This window comes from Jatropha curcas, chromosome 9 (genome assembly GCF_041381405.1).
Source record: "Jatropha curcas cultivar XTBG-Jc1 chromosome 9, XTBG_Jcur_1.0, whole genome shotgun sequence".
Classification (NCBI taxonomy): Eukaryota; Viridiplantae; Streptophyta; class Magnoliopsida; order Malpighiales; family Euphorbiaceae; genus Jatropha; species Jatropha curcas.
This window is the reverse complement of record NC_143159.1, coordinates 17525813-17547528: the sequence shown is the minus strand read 5'-3', so window position 1 is coordinate 17547528 and position 21716 is coordinate 17525813. Positions and strand designations below refer to the sequence as shown.

The 21716-nt window shown below is 39.9% G+C and overlaps 1 protein-coding gene across 1 annotated transcript; it reads left to right on the top strand.

The window, feature by feature from the left end:
• The first annotated feature begins 18810 nt into the window (after positions 1 to 18810).
• Positions 18811 to 19266, top strand: LOC149493721 (uncharacterized). Its single transcript, XM_089726318.1, has one exon. The coding sequence runs from the start codon at positions 18811 to 18813 to the stop codon at positions 19264 to 19266; it is 456 nt and encodes a 151-aa protein (XP_089582444.1).
• The last annotated feature ends 2450 nt before the right edge of the window (positions 19267 to 21716 follow it).

The following is a 21716-nucleotide window of genomic DNA, read 5'->3' as shown; positions in this document are numbered from 1 at the left end:
AAAAGATTTTATAAAAAAAATTATTACAAATGCTATAATTTTAATTTTGAATATGTCATTTTTTAAAAATGGAAACCAATTGGAGAATATGACTTCTATTATGAAGAAAAATTCTAGAAAACAACTTAAAGTTGTTTTTCAAATCTTAGTTAAATTTTGGAAAACTGAAAAACTCTTTTCTAGTTTTCCAAATAGAAACTGATTGATTTGAACATAAAACTCGATTTTTCAATTTTCTTGAAAAATTTTTCTAGAAAACTACTCCAGTTTTCTACAAGCATTGCCTAAAACTCTTAGTTCTCTATGATGTTTATGGGATAAATATTTTTAGGAACAAGTAAATCATTATCCTATTTGTCTATATTGCCAATTAAACTTAATGTCTCAAAATAGGTTCAGTAAAATTTTTTTTATCAATATAGATTTTTTTTTGAATTTTTGATTAATTTGTTGTTTGTTCTTATAAACTAATAAGATAGCTACTGTTTGATACAAAATAAATTATCCATTATTTTTTACTGAAACAAACAGGTGTGATAATAAATATTCATTTTTTTTTTCAATTCAGTAAGAGCTAAATTCTTCTCACAGTTAGAATATTCAGATTTATTTCTTGTCTTTGAATAGAAGATATAAGAATTTATCATGGATTTGTCGGTCTAAGCAAGAGACAACATACTTTGATATTATTGATTATTTTTTTATTTGAAGAATCATTCCATCTTAATTGAAAATATAAATACCGTTTTAGGAAGAAATCAAACTCTACTTCCATATGACATTTTTTCTATTTTTATTTTTATTTCTATGTTATTTCATATCTAATCCCTTATAATCTTTTTTAATATTGTTTTTCTTGATATTCTGGTGTATTTATGAGACAAAAAATTCTTATAATGAAAATTGATGCGGATGAATTATGAAATAAATTAAATATAATAAACTTTTACCTGCTCTATTATTTACTTGGTTGAGTCTCTAGTAATATAGAGATATGACATGTTATAAGAAAAATGTTTTGTCTATTTTATCATGTGACACCCAGTATCAATTTATTTAAGAGCTACCGAACACTCATTATTCAGGGGCTAATGAACCTCCAGCTTATGATAAGGATTTATGATTCTGACCGATGGGTTTGTATGAGGTTAGTATGTTGTTTTGAGCCTTATGTTACTATGTTTTCTTTGTTCGCTATTTAGTTCTTCTAAGTATGCTAGTGACCTTATCAAAAATATTATTTTCAAGAAATAAAGTAAGTAATTAATTATACTGCTTGTATAGAAATATGTTGAATTATATAATATTGTAATTAAAAATATTATTGTGCTTAATTTAGGGATGCATGATTACTGAATTTAATAATATATGTTGAATATAAATATTTTATTATGTAACTGAATTATGCTACATTATGCTGATAATGCCTTGATTATAGGATTAAGTTGTGTTATGGAAATGCATAACTATTATGTATGGCCGAATACATAAATTCATCCCTAAACTTCATTACTTTAACATTACGGCATCCTCAACTTTTACTTTGACATATCAAACACTTCAACTTATAAAATTATACTTATCAAACACTTTAAGTTTCAAATTTATTTTATTCAACACTACAATTTGCAAATTAGATCAACTAAACATTCATTAAAAAGTTAAAATTTATGCAAATTATTGCTCCAAAAGTCATGCTAACTACATGTCAAGTTAATATTTTATAGATAAAAGCCAAAATCTTAAAAATTATTGATATTATTGTCGAAAGGTGTGTAATATTATTAAAATTTATAAGTCCAGGTACAAAATAGGTCATTCGCAAAGTTCAGGGTGCCACAAGATTAAAGTTACAAAGTTCATAGGTGAATTTATGTATTCAGCCTATTATGTATGCTCATGTGTTTTTCCTGTTAAATAGGTGTAGACTCTCAAATTTTGCCCCTAAAAGGTTCAGTAATGATATATCATTTTTTATATAAAATTGGATTGGGATTCCCGATCGATTCGATTTTTGGACCAATGGTCTATGGCTGAAATTTTCTATGTGTTTAATCATTTTTACTTTTTCAGCTCATCGGGCATTTCGTGAAGAAACCAAGCCCGGGGAGCGCGTTGGGCCCGCCTGACACACTTTTCGATACACCATCTCATTTTACGTGCCACCCGGTCCAATTTAGTAAAAGTCTGATCGATCTTGTTGCAGGGCCCAACAGTGGCATTTTTGCCACGTTAGCCCTAGATGAGACCACCACACCCTCAAATGTCTATAAATAGACATTGGGGGGTGAGCTAAGGGGAGGATTTTTTGGGTTTGCTTAAGGAAACTCTCGAAATTTCAAAACTCAATCTAAGAAATCAAAGGAAACCATTGTTTCCCTTTGTTTTAAGATTGTGATTCATTGATTCTTTAATAAAAAGCCCTTAAGCATATACTAGAAATCTCAAAAACACACTTTTAATCGACAATCTTGGATTATTGTATCAAGAACCAAAGAGTTTGGGTTTCTTCATCCATTTCTATTCAATCTTCAAGGGAATCCCCAAGAGGTAATTTCTGAGAACCTTAAACTCGTTTCTCCATCTTTTTATTTTCCTTTTTAGTGTTTTAAACAATTGTTTTGGGTCTGGTTGTAAGGAAAACCTAGGATCAATCATAAAGGGGTTTTTGTGCCTTTATGGCGCATGGCCTAAGCTAGTGGCGCAAGCCACTACGTGTGGCGTGCGCCACAGGCCTATGGCTCGTGCCACATGAGCCCATGTTCCCCTATTTTTGCCCCATTCATGCCAGAAGCCTTCTTGACCTGGGAAAAGGCTGCGCCACTATGTATGGCATGCGCCACATCCTTGTGACGCATGCCATAGCTCCCTATGGCACAAGGCCTTTTGATTCAGAGGCTCTGAATGTATAAAAACTTAATAAATGTCCCAATTCGGAGATCTAGTGGCCTAACTCCAATCATAAAGGGTTTAGGACGCGTATATGGTCATAAATGGATCAAATAAATAATAAAACAAGATTGAGAGTTGTGATTGATGAATTTGTTCATCTTGTTGAATGAACATCAAGATCATGAGCTCAAACCTTGATAAACCATTTAATTTCTCGTCTTTTGATTAATGCCTTTTACATTTCAAGCACTTTACTTTCCTGTCATTTAATTTTATGCTTTTTAATTTTATGCCTTTATGTTCATTATTATGGTAACCCTTTATTTACCAAGTTCTTACTTAAATCATACATCATTTCTTCATTTTTATGAATGTATGATTGTTAGTTGAATGGGATTTATGGTCTTTAGTATTTGATTATCATTCTTGTTCTTAATGATTGTTTGTTGGATGATTATTTCTTATTGTGTTGTATTAGTTATTATTGCAAAATGTAAGAGATCTTAATGGATCTCATTAAAGAGCTAGTTTCTATTAATTAGATTGGGTTTGGGAAATTTGAAGGGGCGAGGGTAGATTGTAACGATTAGGTTGGTTTGTAATTGTTTTCTCCTGCCTCTTTCTTCATGAATGTCTTATATTTCATGCTTATCATGATTGCAATAATTTATGTCCATGACATGTTTTCTAAAAATTGCATTAAAATTGTTTTACATCTCAAATTTAGTTAATTGCATTATTAATTAATTGTGAATCCTTGGAAAACGAGGCTAGTTTAACCGGGCGAAATGGGTGCCTAACACCTTCCCATTTCATACCTAAATCTCGAACCTGTCTCTGGTTTAAAACTGGATTAGCCGATTCCAAAGAATCAACTAATTCGACAATTTTCACTAATAATGGTGGTGACTCCAAAATAAAACTCTTACCAAAGTAAGAGAACCATTTTTCGAGGAATAATAAATGAGTTAATAAAAGAAAACCAATTTCCAAATAAAATGAACCAAGCCCATTCATTTTGGTTCTTTCCAAATCCAACTTTTTGGGAGGAAAAACCATGCGTCCTCAACCTGGCGACTCTGCTGGGATTGAAATCAAGAATCTCTGGTTTTCGATTTTGGGGTCGAATAAGTGAGTTTACTACAAAAGTTGTCCAATTATTCGCAATCTTTAATTATGTCATTAACTTTAAATTGAGTTTACCTTTTTTACTTATAAATGTCATTCATGCATTTATCTCTTCTTAATCTCCCTTCTACCCTAAACTCTAAAGGTGGTATTGTGGGTTGTGATCCTTTCACTCTACTTGACTGTTGGGATCCACCACTAATGTACACTACCTATAAATCAAGTACCATTTGGTATATCAAAGAATTAGCACAATCAGTTGTTACCTTGTGTTTAAACCCAAAGCAAAAGGGAGGAGACAACCAATTCTCGCTTATGGAACCCAAGACTTAATAAACTCGACTAAGCTCATGTAATTGACCCTAGTTCCTTACTCTAGGTTTACCTTAATAAATTTATGATTGTTGAATTCATATAATAAATGCAAGAGGCGTCGGTCCAAAACCCCATGATGATTTATGGGCCCAACCTATATGTCCTTGGGTTTAGAAGAGACTATGACCTCGAATCATGTGTGGGAGATATAAGGGTGGAGGTCATGCATTTCCTTACTCCCTTTCCCCCCTTGTTTGTATATAATTGCTATGATTGTGTTGTGCTTTATTCATGCATCATTTAACTTGTTTATTGTAGCCATATAGGGTATATTTTATCATGGCTTGATCCTAACGTTCAAAGCGCCAAAGGGCGAAAGACTTAAGAGAAGTGTTGGAGGCAAAAGAGCTAAAAGAGCTCTTCCAAAAAGTGACTACAAGGCCAAAGCCCAAGTGCCCAAGAGGGAAGCTCCTCTAGTCCGACTCTAACAAAAGAAGACCGATTAAGGAGGCTTTTCAACTCTTGCTTGAAATAAAGCAAGCGTAACTTGAAGATATGACTCTTTTCCAAGGTGTGGAGGCGCGATTCACGCTCATACGCAATATCGCCAATCGCCTTATGGAAATTGGATACTTCACTCTAGAGGATGCCAAACCATATCAAACCTCTTAGGTATTGAGGTTTAAGAGTTGTAAATATTTAGTTAGGGCCTCAAAAGAACAATTAATGTAAAAAAATTCCACTTTTGGGAAAGTAATGAAATGAGTTTATTTCGAGCCAAATATTGTTAATACTAAAAAAAAAGGGAGGCAAAAATAATGAAAAGCAAAGGAAAAAAATCTCAAATGTATATAAATAAAGAACTCTGCTCAAGTACTATTACACTTGAGGCAAAAAGAAAGGGATGCATACAAAAAATAAAAAAGAGCAATAAGGTCGTTATTAGTATTTGGCTACGAAATATAGCACGTTTTCCTTACAGATCTCAAGAGCCTTTCTCCGATTTTGGATTTGAGTAATCACAATAAAGCCACAATGGAATATAGCATTAGTTGCATCCCACGATGTTGTGAATGTATGATTGCATTGTTGTATGTCATTTCATGCATCATGCATCATGTCGTGTTTTCTAACATTCATTTTTTGCAGTCAAGATAGCACCGCATAGAAAAAAAGCACCAAAAGCAGTCAATTGGTTAAGATCAGATAACTGGTTGATTAAAGTTGAAGAACCTTTAACCCCTTTTGATTTGATTGATTATGCACCTTCTAATTCTTTGGGCTCCCGCTTTGAGATTGAACACTTTCCAATTCAAAAAGATTTGCAAGTTCTAGCTTCAACTTCTGCTGATAAAATGGTTAAACCAAGAATTCCCATTTCTGAAATCGAGAAGATGATTGAGAAAATAATGGCAACAAGCCTTGAAAAGCTCTTACAAACCGATAAGGGTAAAGAGCAAGTGGTGATTGAAGACGATGAAGTTAAGGGTGAATCAGAAAGGAAGGAAAACTTTGATGACACTTGGTAATGAGTTCTTTAAGAAGATGTCTGCCAAGAAGGCTGAGTCTGAGCTGGTCGTCTCAGAGAAATTAGAAAAGTTAGATAAGAATCTTGAGAAGCTGCACGTGTTTATGAAGTCCAAGGGGATGGACCAATATGTCGACCTCGACGATGATGATGATGAGGAGTTAGAATTGAAGCAAGCTATCCTTGTGACTTACAAGATGCCAAAAGTGGCGAAGTATGATAGTAATGGTGATCTGAAGGTGCCTCTCATGCAATACAAGTCAATCATGGAATTTGCGGGTCTAACATCGAGGGAACTACTGAAGATGTTCCTGATGTCCTTAACTGGGTTTGTCCAAACTTGGTATTACAATCTCAAGAAGAAGATAAGAAGAGATTGGAACAAGCTCACCATAGTTTTTCTCAAATAATATGCTTACAATCTCCAAATGAGTGTTAATTTGAGAGATTTGGAAGCGACTATGCAAAAGCAAGATGAGACCTTCACAGATTACATGGCTAGATGGAGCCAAGGTCACACAGATGAGGAACCGTCAGGATACCAAGGAGCAGATCAAGATATTTATCAACGGGACTTTACCGATTTTCCGTGAAAAGCTGTATTATATGCCACTGATATAGTTTTCATAAGTATATGAGGTGGGAACCGCCATTAAAGGCAAGATTAGAGAAGAGAAGAAGTATGGGAATCACGTCGGAAGCTTCAATAAATCTGGGTTCCAAGGGTTAAGTTCGTCAGCCAAGACCCTAAGCACGAATAAGAATACAACAGCTGAAACTCTAGATCTGAGAGCCACTAATGTGCCAATGAGAAGATTTTCAATTTCGACACTTCTCTCTTTAGAGTCTTTGAAAAGATAAATCAGTAGGTCTGTTACGACCGCTTGCACCGAGACCTCCTCCGGCAATTCTGCCAAAGAAATTTGAGCACAACGGGAAGACATACCAGGTCTTGAAATCTTTGTGGATGTGATTGACATCTTGGTGGTAGAGCCTAAGGAACCGAAGTTTGAGGAAGAGAAAGAGTAGAAAGATGAAGAAAAAGAACCTGAGAAAGAGGGGGTTGAAGGGCCACAAGCGGCTGAGGAGAAAGAGAAGAAAGAAGAACAAAAAGAGAGACAAGCTGCCGAAGTGAAGGAGGAGGAAGACAATAAAGAGAAAGCAAGCACCAATAAAGATGAAGAGGACCCTGCTGAATAAGTTTTGAAAGCAATAAGGGCTTATATCGAGGAAAGCTTTGAAGAATCTGAAGCCTCTTCTGATGTGGCTATTTCTATTAGAGATGAATCTAATTATAATGAACTATTTATGCTTTTCAATGAAATGAACTTTAATTTTGCTTACTTGTTTGATGTCTTTCCTAATGATTCCATTCATCGGGTAGATAAGCACATCCGAATATTTGACATTAACTCATCATGCATGCTTGAATTTAATATTAGCATAAAAGATAATCCACAAATTTTATTAATTGGGCCAAACCTAACGCCAGAGTTAAACACAAAATTTCAAAGTCTACTTATGGACAAGAAGGAAGCCTTTGCATGGAGCTATGAAGATATGCCAGGGATAGACCGGTCTATAGTCGAGTACACAATTCCTTTGTATCTTGGAGCCAAGCCAGTGAAACAGAAGAGAAGAAGGTTGAGACTAGAATGGGCCGAGAAAATTAAAGAGGAAGTGACCAAGCATATAGATGCGAGTTTCTAGAAGTGGTTCAGTATCCAGAATTGTTGGTGAACATAGTCCCAATTCCTAAGAAAGATGGTAGGGTCAAAATGTATGTGGACTATAGGGATCTGAACAAAGCATCATTGAAGGATGATTTTCCTCTCCCTCATATTGATATCCTGATTGATAGTGCAACAATGATGGAAGCTACTCTATTATGGATGGGTTTGCAGGGTATAGCCAGATTTACATGGCATTTGGACAAGTTCAAGATAGCATTTGTGATGGAGTTTGGTACTTTTTGCTACCGGGTGATGACGTTTGGGTTAAAGAACGCCGAGGCTACTAACTAAAGGATGACAACTACGTTATTTCATGACATGATCCATAAGAAGCTAGAAGTTTATATTGATAATATGATTGTCATGACTAAGACTTTAGAAGAGCATCCAGGAGCCCTAGAGAAGTTCATGGATAGAGTGATTAAATATAAGCTACGGCTGAACCCAAAGAATTGTGTATTCAGGGTGACTTTCAGGAAAGAGCTAGGATTCATAATATATCCAAAAGGAATAAAGATCGATTTAGATAAGATTAAGGCAATCCAAGAAATGGAGCTGCCCAAGATGGAAAAGCAAGTGAGAAATTTTTTGGGAATGATTCAGTATATCAGCCGGTTCATATCGAAGTTGGCTATCGTATGTGATCCAATCTTCAAGCTTTTAAAGAAAGATTAGTTAATAAAGTAGAACGATCACTGCTAGATAGCTTTCGATAAAATCAAGGAATATTTGTAAAGTCCCCCGATTTTGTGCCTACAAAAGTCAGGGAAACCCTTAATCCTGTACTTGACAGTGGAAGATGTTCGAATCGGAGCCATGTTAGCACAAGTTGACAAAGCTGGTGTTGAAAAGGCAGTATACTACTTTAGCAAAAAGCTTCTTCTAAATGAACAGAAATATAACTTCATTGAAAGAACTTTCTTAGCAATGGTATGGGCTACTAGAAAGCTTCGACACTACTTTCACTCTTATAAGGTGATAGCAGTATCGAGGATGGATCTGGTCAGATATTTGTATGGAACACGAGCTCTAGTGGGGAAGCTAGCAAGATGGCTAATCCTGCTGTTAGAATTTGATATTGAATATGCTACAAAGAAAACTATCAAAGGACGAGCAGTTGCAGACTTTTTAGCAGCACATCCAGTGGAAGACAATGAGCAATGGGAGATTGATTTTCTCGATGAACATTTGAACTTGATAGAAAATAAAGGATGGAAGCTCTACTTTGATGGTTTAGCTCATAGTAAAGGAGTTGGAGTTGTGAATACTCAAATTTTGACCTTGCTACAGTAACTTTGACTTTTCTACAGTGTCAATGCCAGACTGCAAACAGTCCGGCTGGACCGAAGGCCATTTTGGACATTTACTGGAAATATGCCAATATGGTACTTAAAACGTCCGGAATATCGCGAGGATTGCGGAACAGGTACCGGAATGTTTTTCGGAGGTCCGAAACTCCCGAAAGCTCCTTCGGAGTGAAAGGCCCGAAAGGCCGCCGCCGGCCTCCGGCGGCATCGCCCGCCGGGCCCAGGCGGCACCTGCCGCCCCACCGCCTGGGCGGCACCTGCCGCCCAGCACGACTGGGCGGCAGCTGCTGCGCTCCCAGGCGGCACCCCCCGCCCAGTGTGGGCGGAGCCTGCCCCCCCACCGACAGGGCGGCAGCTGCCGCCCAGCCTCTTGGGCGGCAGCTGCCGCCAAGCCAGGCGGCACCTGCCGCCCTGGACCCGAAAATGGCCTATAAATAGACCATTTTCAACCATTTTTTGGTACCTCTGTCTGTGTTGACGGACGAAACCCTCTCCCTCTCACGCTCTTTGCGTCCTTCTTTACCGCTTTTTGCATTTTAATTTAATTTTCATTGCATTTTATTATGATATTTGACCACTAAAATTAAATAAAATTAAAATTAATTAATATACCTAAACGAGGAGCTTAATCTGGAGTTAAGAAGTGGTCGACGATTAAATCAGGTACGTAAATGAAACTCTGCCTATTTAATTTTAGCACTTCATGCATACTTCTCCTCTACTCTTAATAATTCTACAACTGCATAAATGCATTCACGTCATCATTTAGACAAATAAACTGTCTTAATTAAACACGATTAAGCTTAATCAATTGCCTTATTTCGAATAAATCTGGCTTAAGTCCAATTAATCAATAATTGTGGCTAAAAGCCTTAATCAATCACGTTTCGACAATAAATTGTGATTAAGCTCGAACGCCCGATTAATTGATAATCGTGGCATTAAAGCCTAAATCGCACATTTTGGCAAACTAATTGCCTAAAACAACACATTTTGGCCAAAGGCCTTAAAATCAACCATTTTAGCGACAAATCGCTTAAATTAATCAATCTTTTGGCCAAAGGCCTTAAAATCAACCATTTTAGCGACAAATCGCTTAAATTAATCAATCTTTTGGCCAAAGGCCTTAAAATCAACTATTTTGGCGAAAATCGCCTAAAATCAACATTTTTGGCAACAATTGCCTAAATCAAATCATTTTGGCTAAAAGCCATTAAAATCAACATTTTTGGCAAAATGCCTAAACAAAATGCACAAAGCATACACACTTATGCACAAAGCATATACACTTATGCACAAAGCATACACACTCATGCACAAAGCATACACACTCATGCACAAAGCATACACACTCATGCACAAAGCATACACACTCATGCACAAAGCATACACACTTATGCACAAAGCATACACACTAATGCACAAAGCATACACACTTATGCACAAAGCATACACACTCATGCACAAAGCATACACACTTATGCACAAAGCATACACACTAATGCACAAAGCATACACACTTATGCACAAAGCATACACACTCATGCACAAAGCATACACACTCATGCACAAAGCATACACACTCATGCATTAAGCATACACCTTCAAAGCCCTTTTAAAAAGGCCTATCGAACTACGTTGACTTTGATCTTCCATTCAAACGGAAGTACGTAGGCACGTTCGGGATTTAACCCCGAGCGGCAAGTCGAAATCACTCAAACATTTCATTAATCCATCATTCACCGCGCCTCGCTCCGGGGCCTTTTTGGGAGTTTCGGACCTCCGAAAAATATTCCGGGACCTGTTCCGCGATCCTCGCGATATTCCGGACGTTTTAAGTACCATATTGACATATTTTCGGTGAACTTCCGAAATAACCTCCGGTCCGGCCGGACTGTTTGCAGTCCGGGAAAACAGGCTTTCTGAGCCTCAAAATTTGGGTATTCACAGTTGCCCCCCACTGGCTATCATAAAAATGATTTATGTGAGCCAGTGGCTGTCTGAAGGAGCAAATTTTGAAGGCGAAAACTCGAACCTCGGGCCGAATTGGGATTGTGGGGCCTTGGGCTGAGTTGTGAATTTTCGGACCCTAGGCCGAGTTTTGAATTTCGGGCCTTAGGCCGAATTGTGAATTTTCAAACCTCTGCGGCCAAATGTGATTTTTCGCGCCTCCGTGGCCCGAAAAATGTGATTTTTCGAGCCTCTGTGGCCTGAATTGTGATTCTTCGGGCCTCTGTGGCCTGAATTGTGATTTTTCGGGCCTCTGGGGCCTAAATGTGATTTTTCGGGCCTTTGGGGCCTAAATGTGATTTTTCGGGCCTTTGGGGCCTGAATGTGATTTTTCGGGCCTCTGTGGCCTGAATTGTGATTTTTCGGGCGACTGCGGCCTGAATGTGATTTTTCGGGCCTCTGGGGCCTGATTGTGATTTTTCGGGCCACTTTGGCCTGAATGTGATTCTTCGGGCCACTAGGGCCTGAATTGTGATTTTTCGGGCCTCTGGGGCCTAAATGTGATTTTTCGGGCCTCTGTGGCCTGAATTGTGATTTTTCGGGCCACTGCGGCCTGAATGTGATTTTTCGGGCCACTTTGGCCTGATTGTGATTTTTCGGGCCACTTTGGCCTGAATGTGATTCTTCGGGCCACTGGGGCCTGATTGTGAATTTTCGGGCCTCTGGGGCCTGAATGTGATTTTTCGGGCCTCTGGGGCCTGATTGTGATTTTTCGGGCCACTTTGGCCTGATTGTGATTTTTCGGGCCACTTTGGCCTGAATGTGATTCTTCGGGCCACTGGGGCCTGATTGTGAATTTTCGGGCCTCTGGGGCCTGATTGTGATTTTTCGGGCCACTTTGGCCTGATTGTGATTTTTCGGGCCACTTTGGCCTGATTGTGATTTTTCGGGCCACTTTGGCCTGAATGTGATTCTTCGGGCCACTGGGGCCTGATTGTGAATTTTGTGGGGGCCGTTGCTGTCATTATTCGGCGGCTGCTGCCGCCGTTATTCGGTGGCTGCTGCCGCCATCATTTCGGCGGCTGCTGCCGCCCTTATTCGGTGCATTTTCTCTATAAAAAACGGCTCTTCGTTTTGGTTTTGCACTCACTCTTTTTCTCTTTTCTCTCTTCTCCTTTTGTTCTTGTTGCTTTTAAAGAATGAATCCTTCTTTCAATCACAGCATGCACAGCTGGACTAGGAGTCTCTCCAAAGTTGAAAAGATCAATTTGGGGAGGTATGGTCTTTCTCCTATCGTTACTCTCAGGGGGGTAGTAATCGACTAGAATTTTTTATGGGCCTGCATTCGGCTTTGGGATCCAGAGGCCCATGTTTTCCGGTTCGGAGCTATGATGGAGGAGATGTGCCCTCTTTTTGAGGAGTTCTGTGCTATTATCGGGTGTGATCCCAATGCCCCTCTAGTCAGGCATGAGGTCAAAGTCGGATATGTTCGGTCATTTGAAAGTTTATTTCAATTCAGCCGGCCACAAGCTAGGGCGATGATTGTTGATGACCAGAAGGCAATTCTGCTGCCCCTGATTGATGAATTTTCAGAGGTCCGTTCAGATGACCCAGACCGGATGAGGCTGAGGATGCGGGCCTTGGTTTTTTGCTTATTATCTGGTTTCTTGTTTAACAAGGACCCAGGCTTCGGGGACTTGCGACTCTGTCCTATGGTTCGGCAGATGGAGGACATGGGTTGCATTGGTGGCATTGTGCTGGCAGAAACCATCAGGAGCCTTGACAGAGCTGCTCTAGGCTTCGAGGACTGGACAGTTTCCCCAATTATACTCCAGGTATTTTCCTCTCATCTTTTTTTTTTTTTTTTTTTTTTTTTTGGTTCATCCCTTTGTAATAGAAAGGATCCATTACTCAGGTTTGGTTGAAGGACCACCTTCAAGTGGTTGCTGCTCCTACCCGTTTGCCTTACAACCCTTCTCAGTATCGTATGCGGAGGATTCTGATCACATACCCGTCTGCTGATGCATGGACTTCATGGCTAATGGAATTGGGTCCAAATGAGGTGCAGTGGTTTGTACCCTGGTATGACATCATCCGCTTTATCCAGGTTAGCTTTCGTCATACTCAGGTTTACCTTTTAGGCCTTACACATTGTACCTGGTACTGCGCTTCGCGCGTTTTGAGGCAGATGGGGATAGATCAAACTGTTCCGATTATGGATGATTCTTTAGCTGATTCAGCCATCACTCCGGGAGTTACCCGAGCCGTTCTTAGGGCATGGGTTAGAGACCATCACATGGTTAGGCCCTTACCTAATCCTGCTGGTATTCATACTTCTCCTGAATATCGGACCTGGTTCATGACCGTTGTCTGGCCAGTGGAAAAGCCAAGGAGGGACGCATTGCTGAGTGCACTCGAGGGTTGGACTCAGGCTGACGCTGGTGATGGGATTAGGACTGATGAGGAGATCATATTGGCTCCTCGGACAGGCGAGGCTGGAGCGAGTTCAGCAACTGGGGATGACTCGGAGGACATTGCCCCACGGAGGCGACGGGGTACCTAGACTCTAATAGGCTTTTGGACTTTTGGTGTTTTGGCTTTGTTTGAACTCTTTTGTCTTTTACTTGGGACTTTGGGTGCGGATTTTGGTGTTTTGGCATTGGATTTTTGGATGTATGTTCCTTTGGATTTGGACTTTATTATTTATTTTTCTTGGTCTCTTTAGTTTTCTGCTTGACTTTGGACTGTTTGACTTTATTGCTTTCAATTGGGCATGTCATTTGACTTTTAAGCTTTCCAAGCATTTTCCAACTTTATTTATTCAAGCTCTGATTTTTGCCTAAGCCGCCCTTTCGGGTTTTCAACTTAGCGAGCTACCCATTTTTGCCTAAGCCGCCCTTTTCGGGTTTTCAACTTAGCGGGCCCCGATTTTTGCCTAAGCCGCCCTTTCGGGTTTTCGACTTAGCGGGTTTTTTTTTTTATTTTTTTATTTTTTTATTTTTTTTTATTTTTTTTTATTTTTTATTTTTTTTATTAGCAAAGAAGAAAGAACGATGAAATGATGATTTTTATTAATGTTTAGACCGTGCCCAAACAGGGCTGCCTACATATCTCCGATATATAATTTCTTTTTTTTTTTTTTCGAAGAGAATCAGGTCTAATGTAGTTCGTTTTACATTATGCAATGCTTATACAAAATATCTCTTTAACTGATCTAAATTACATGGATTTGCAAATTCTAAACCATCCAAATCAGTCAAGATGACGGCTCCGCCGGACAATACTTTCTTCAACACATAGGGGCCAGCCCAATGAGGACGAAACTTCCCACGTGGATCTTGAATTGGCTGTCTAATTTCCTTCAGAACCAAACAACCTTCTTCGAGTTTTCGGTCTTTGACCTTCTTGTTAAAATGCCGTGCCATTCTTCTCTGGTAGACTTGAGTTTGGTGGATTGCTTGCAACCGCTTTTCATCCATACCCAAAAGTTGCAAATGATAATTCTTCGCCCAATCTGCTTCGCTGATCTGGCTCTCCTGGATAATCCTTGCCGACTGAACTTCCAGCTCAATAGGCAATACTGCTTCCATACCGTATACCAACGAATACGGAGTTGCTCCGGTGGGCGTTCTAATCGAAGTCCTATATCCCCATAAGGCATTCGATAGCTGTTCATGCCAAGCTTTATGCTTTTTAACTGTCTTCTGCAAAATGACTTTTATAGCCTTATTTGCAGCTTCTACAGCCCCGTTTGTTTGTGGACGATAGGGCGAGGACTTATGATGTTGGATTCTCGTCTCTTTCAACAAATTAGCAAATTCACCCTGAAAGTGAGACCCGTTATCCGTAATGATCTCGAATGGTGTTCCGTACCGACAAAGGATGTTAGTACGAACAAACTGTGCTGCCTTCTTGGCATTTAAAATCGAATAAGAGGCTGCTTCGATCCATTTAGTGAAATAATCTACAGCAACCAGGATGGATTGATGGCCGTTAGAGGCCTTCGGGTGGATTTTTCCGATCACATCTATGCCCCAAGTTGCGAAAGGCCATGGTGAGGTGATAGGATTCGAATTAACTGGAGGCTGCTTTTGCATCTTAGCAAAAATTTGACATTCGTGGCACTTCTGCGCGTGCCTCACGCAATCTGCATTCATGGTTGACCAGTAATAACCCAGGTTCACAATTTTTCGAGCCAAGGCTATCCCGTACATGTGTGGACCAGATTCCCCATTATGTAAGGAATCCATGACGGCAAATATAATTCCATGCATTTGATCATTTCATAAAAAAAAAAAATAATAATAATAATAATAAAATAAAAATCACATTCGGCCGCAGAGGCCCAACAATCACAATCAGGCCCCAGAGGCCCGAAGAATCACAATCAGGCCACAGAGGCCTGAAAATTCACATTCAGGCCCCAGAGGCCCGAAGAATCACATTCAGGCCAAAGTGGCCCGAAAAATCACATTCAGGCCACAGAGGCCCGAAAAATCACATTCAGGCCACAGAGGCCCGAAAAATCACATTCGGCCGCAGAGGCCTGAAAATTCACAATTCGGCCTAAGGCCCGAAATTTAAAACTCGGCCTAGGGTCTGAAAATTCACAACTCAGCCTAAGGCCCCACAATCCCAATTTGGCCCAAGGTCCGAGTTTCGCCTTCAAAATTTGCTCCTTCAGACGGCCACTGGCTCTCATAAATCATTTTTATGATAGCCAGTGGGGGCCAACTGTGAATACTCAAATTTTGACCTTGCTACAGTAAATTTGACTGTAGAAAAGTAACTTTGACTTTTCTACAGTGTCAATGCCGGACTGCAAACAGTCCGGCCGGACCGAAAGCCATTTTGGACATTTACTGGAAGTATGCCAATATGGTACTTAAAACGTCCGGAATATCGCGAGGATCGCAGAACAGGTCCCGGAATGTTTTTCGGAGGTCCGAAACTCCCGAAAGCTCCTTCGGAGTGAAAGGCCCGAAAGGCCGCCGCCGTGTATGGCGGCATCGCCCGCCGGGCCTAGGCGGCACCTGCCGCCGGACCCCGGCGGCAGCTGCCGCCCCGCCTGGGCGGCACCTGCTGCCCAGCACGGGCGGCACATGCCGCCCCACCGCCCAGCACGGGCGGCACCTGCCGCCCCACCGACAGGGGGGGCCTGCCGATAGCGTGGGCGGGGCCTGCCGCCCTCCCGGGCGGCACCTGCCGCCGAGCCAGGCGGCACCTGCCGCCCAGCCTCTTGGGCGGCAGCTGCCGCCAAGCCAGGCGGCACCTGCCGCCCTGGACCCGAAAATGGCCTATAAATAGACCATTTTCAGCCATTTTCTGGTACCTCTGTCTGTGTTGACGGACGAAACCCTCTCCCTCTCATGCTCTTTGCGTCCTTCTTTACCGCTTTTTGCATTTTAATTTAATTTTCATTGCATTTTATTATGATATTTGACCACTAAAATTAAATAAAATTAAAATTAATTAATATACCTAAACGAGGAGCTTAATCTGGAGTTAAGAAGTGGTCGACGATTAAATCAGGTACGTAAATGAAACTCTACCTATTTAATTTTAGCACTTCATGCATACTTCTCCTCTACTCTTAATAATTCTACAACTGCATAAATGCATTCATGTCATCATTTAGATAAATAAACTGTCTTAATTAAACACGATTAAGCTTAATCAATTGCCTTATTTCGAATAAATCTGGCTTAAGTCCAATTAATCAATAATTGTGGCTAAAAGCCTTAATCAATCACGTTTCGACAATAAATTGTGATTAAGCTCGAACGCCCGATTAATTGATAATCGTGGCATTAAAGCCTAAATCGCACATTTTGGCAAACTAATTGCCTAAAACAACACATTTTGGCCAAAGGCCTTAAAATCAACCATTTTAGCGACAAATCGCTTAAATTAATCAATCTTTTGGCCAAAGGCCTTAAAATCAACCATTTTGGCGAAAATCGCCTAAAATCAACATTTTTGGCAGCAATTGCCTAAATCAAATCATTTTGGCTAAAAGCCATTAAAATCAACATTTTTGGCAAAATGCCTAAACAAAATGCACAAAGCATACACACTTATGCACAAAGCATACACACTTATGCACAAAGCATACACACTCATGCACAAAGCATACACACTTATGCACAAAGCATACACACTCATGCACAAAGCATACACACTCATGCACAAAGCATACACACTTATGCACAAAGCATACACACTAATGCACAAAGCATACACACTTATGCACAAAGCATACACACTCATGCACAAAGCATACACACTCATGCACAAAGCATACACACTCATGCATTAAGCATACACCTTCAAAGCCCTTTTAAAAAGGCCTATCGAACTACGTTGACTTTGATCTTCCATTCAAACGGAAGTACGTAGGCACGTTCGGGATTTAACCCCGAGCGGCAAGTCGAAATCACTCAAACATTTCATTAATCCATCATTCACCTTGCAAAGCGCTCATTCATCGGTTAGTTTATCAGCATGACATAGTCTCGGGATCCACCTCGGGTTCGCAGACTGTGCCTTAAACATTGGGATAATTAATCTAGTAACTAGGTTAATTAAAATTGGAGTCACTCAGGGTTTTTTCCTAGTTTACCCTTAAATAATTAAACAAGGTGGCGACTCACACACATTACGTGTATTTCTTCTCATTCATCATATGCATCACATGCCTATGATATTTGGGGAAGGGGTTCACAGGAGTAAGCATTTTGCTAGAGTCTCCACAAGGAGAAGTTATCCCGATGTTGAAGAGATTACAGTTTATAGTTACGAATAACATGGTAGAATATAAAGCCTGCTTATTTGGATTAGAAGCTCTGATTGTAGTTAAGCTGAAGAAGTTAAGGTTATTGGTGATTCAAAACTGGTCATTGAGCATGCTAACGGCAATTGGGAAGTTAAAGAAGATAGGCTGAAACCTTACATTGACTACCCGCACATTGTTATTCAGAACTTCAAGAGAGTAACCTTCACAAACATAAGTAGAGTGAACAACCGATTACTAGATGCCTTAGCTAACTTAGCATCAACATAGGAAGAGATCTCAGTTATGCCTAAGAAGCCATTTATGATGTCTTCGGGTAGCATCCTGTGTTATGAAGGAGTAAGGATTATGGATATTGAGGAAGAAGAACAACCATGGTTCTCTAATGTCTTGCAGTGGATGACTAATAGGGTGTATCCAGATTCAGTTACTAGAGATGACAGAAGAGCTATACAATGTTTGGCACTACAATTTTTAGTCCTAGATGGTTAGTTATACAAAAGAATGTCAGACGGGGTATTGTTAAGATGTGTATCGAGGAAAGAAGTTGAAGAGATTATGAAACAGATCCATGGAGGGGTTTGTGGTACCCATATGAACGGAAAAGCGCTAGCAAAGAAAATTCTCAAATAGGGTTTCTTTTGGTTGACAATGGAAAGAGATTGTATTTCTTTTGTGAAAAGGTGCTTCGAATGCCAAATTCATGGAGACCTAAGTCACATTTCACCTTTAGAATTACATCCTTGTATTTTGCCATGGCCATTTGCAAATTGGGAAATGGATATCGTTGGCAAGATCTCACTACCTGCTTCTAATGGAGATGAATTTATAGTGGTAGCAGTGGACTATTTCTCATGATGGGTCAAAGCAGAATCATTTAAGAATATCAGTGCCAAGAAAATGGCCAAATTCATTGAAAAGAACCTGATCTGTAGATATGAAATCCCCCATCATGATGTGACAGACAATGGAGTTTAGTTCCAAGCAAAAGTAAAGACACTATTAAAGAAGTATGGAATTGAGCACCATAAATCTTTACCATATCGACCACAAGCTAATGGAGCAGTGGAAGCCGCAAACAAAAACATTAAGAAGATATTGAGGAAAATGGCAGAAAATCATCGTGATTGTGCAAGCAAGCTACAGTATGCTTTGTGGGGTTAAATGACCACAGCTAAATCTGCAAATGGTGTAACCCCTTATTCTCTACTCTATGGAATGGAAGTTATGCTACCAACAGAAATAGAAGTGCAGTCTTTGCGCATAATGATGGAATCCAAGATTCTAGAATGTCAATGGGCAGAAGATCACTATCAAGAATTAGCACTCTTAGATGGAAAAAGGCTTAATGCCCGGTTCACGGATGAACTGTACAAAAGAAGGATAGCTAAGCACTTCAACAAAAGGGTTCATCCGAAGCTATTGAGAGAAGGGGATATGGTTCCAAAACAGATGCGGCCAAACACTCATGACCTAAGGGAGAAATTCAAGCCTAACTGGGAAGGCTCATTTCTAATCAAGAGAATGTTTTCAAAAGGTGCAGTGAAGCTATTAGACATGCAAGGTAATGAATTTACTAAACCAATCAATGTGAATAGACTGAAGAATTTTTATGTATAACTTGAAATGTTTATGGAAAAGCCTAATCGATAAATTCACCTTTTGGGTTATTATTAACTTTAAAGCGTGTTATGCTAAGTTTATGTTGCTATGCAAATGTTGTGAATCTACCTTGGTGGTCTAGGATAATAGGAAATATATCAAACATTTTAAAGCAAAAGACATTTCATTCATAATAAGTGCATACAACCATATAAATGCACTATCAATAATTGTCTAGTACATTTCCTTAGAAAATAGGATAAGAGCATCTACATACCAAGTCCTAGCAAAAATCTAGCAGTCAACAAATCAGCCGATTCTGAATCAGCACCTGCTCTAGAATAAGCATGCAGCTAGAGCAGTAAAGTCTGAAACGGAAGTATCGGCCAGATCAGAAATCGGCATAGTTGTGCAACTAGGCCAAGTGGAAATACATCACGACATAAATCATTGTGTAATAAGGCCACCCTTGAATCGTGTTTAATCAGGGAAGGCCTGATGACGACCGTATTGCCTAGCTACTCGGCTGGGATAATAAGCCACCACCATGGTCAAGCCACACTGGGGCAGACAAAGCATGTAAGAAGAAACTGGGACTCGCTCTATATACCACGAGGGGTAAGTCCATCTGACTCCCCCGAAGGTGAGATCCTGAAAAATAGCAGTCTAGTCTTTCCACAGCATCATCGGTCACACGGTAGTGACGTCGGACATAGACTCGTGGTCTATAATCGAACATCAAGTGGTTCGATGGTGGATCCATCACCTGTAGCTTCTCAAAAACCAATAACTGTAAATGCATTAAAAAAATATATAATAAATAAAGAATAAAAATGAAAAAAAATGGCAAAAGGTTGTTAAGTGAAAAAACCCGCAAAGGGTCGCTTAGGCAAAAGTTAGAGCATACAAAAAAGAGAATAAATAAAAAGAAAAAGAAAATAAAAGAAAAAAGAAAAATGCATTTACTTGCAAAAGAAGCAAACTCCTCCATCGGACCAAGCACCAAGCTAGGGTCCCGAGCATGTTCTCCCGGCCAAATAATTTTTTTGGCCAGAATAAATGGAAACGGCATACGATGCTTGGTCATCTGCTTGACTATGGGCACAGCCTAAGACTGCCGTAGCCATCAATGCCACCGAGTAGCAAGTACTGACTAAGAATGCAGAAACAAACAAATGGAGGCCAGTACATGCTATTACGGTCCATACTCAATGCACGATCTACAAGCGATCGCAAGGGCATAAAATTAGCTCTAAAGCCATAAGATGGTATCTCACAACCCGAGAAATAGAAAACAGGCAGAATTAGCGAAGCAGGGTCAACATCCAGCCGACGCACTGCAGGAACTTCTTCCACCATAGGTATTCTCCCAGAAATAATCCTGAGTTCTTCAAACAACGGACAAATCTCGAAGTCATTGTGGCGAACTAAGTTGTTCGAAGAATCAAAATGGCTAATCAACCATTGCAGCAATCTAGGTTGAACCCGAATGTTCTAGTAATAGCTTAGCCTATTGAGTTCGAATGGCGAAAGCAAATCCCAATCTTCATGGCTAAGACTGTGGAATAGTGCTTCAAATGCAGGTGCTAAGGATTGATCCATGGAAAATGGGGAAGAAATGAGAATTTTAGAGAAGTTTTTTAGTATAATCTTCGTCTAGAATAAGAGAGAATAGCTTTTGTAATGTGTAAAAGTATTATGGGCTTTTATAGCAAAGAAATAAAAGGATAGATTGACAGCTGACTGCCACTGCAGCACTAGTGGCGCACGCCACTTATCAGTAGGCAGATGGAGTAAATCCTATTCTGATACTTTTCAATTCCCAGATTCAATGGGCGATGCAATTATCAGCTAGAAAGGGCACATACACCAATATCACTTAACATATAAAGAAGTTGGCACTTACCTCCTCATAAATGAAAATGATCATTCTTTACCAAGGCATTCCCCAAATTGGGTCCGAATACAGGAAAGTAAGAATAAAAGAAAAGAGAAAGACAAGGCAAAAATAAGTTGGGGCAGCCGGCTCAAGACATATTGGAAGCCATCTCCTCTGAGTCCTCGTTACCAGATTCCTTGATCTCTTCAACAATAATTGGCCAATGTCTAGCTCCACGACCAGCACGTCTGCCATGTTGCGTCCCTCTGCCTCGACCAGCAGGAGGTGCCATTTTAAGCTCTCTGCATACATTCATAAGTGTCAGTAAATGCATTGCATGCATACATGGCATATGCATTGCATGTTTTCTCTTGTGTTGTATTGTTTATACTTATAGATATGTGCTCATCTAAGAGCCTCGCCATCGCCAACTTTAAGCGCGCTGCCTCATACAGCTAGCACAACTCATTATAGTCCTCAATGGACACCTATAGAATAAGACAGGGGTAGGGATGAACAATAAGCAAATAGAATAATAAGAGGCGGCTATTAGAGTAAAGAGCAGAAATTACTCATATGGGTGCAACCA

What these genes read in the sequence shown, in the direction of transcription:
- LOC149493721 (XM_089726318.1), top strand. Translation starts at nt 18,811, where the DNA reads ATGACCACAGCTAAATCTGCAAATGGTGTAACCCCTTATTCTCTACTC.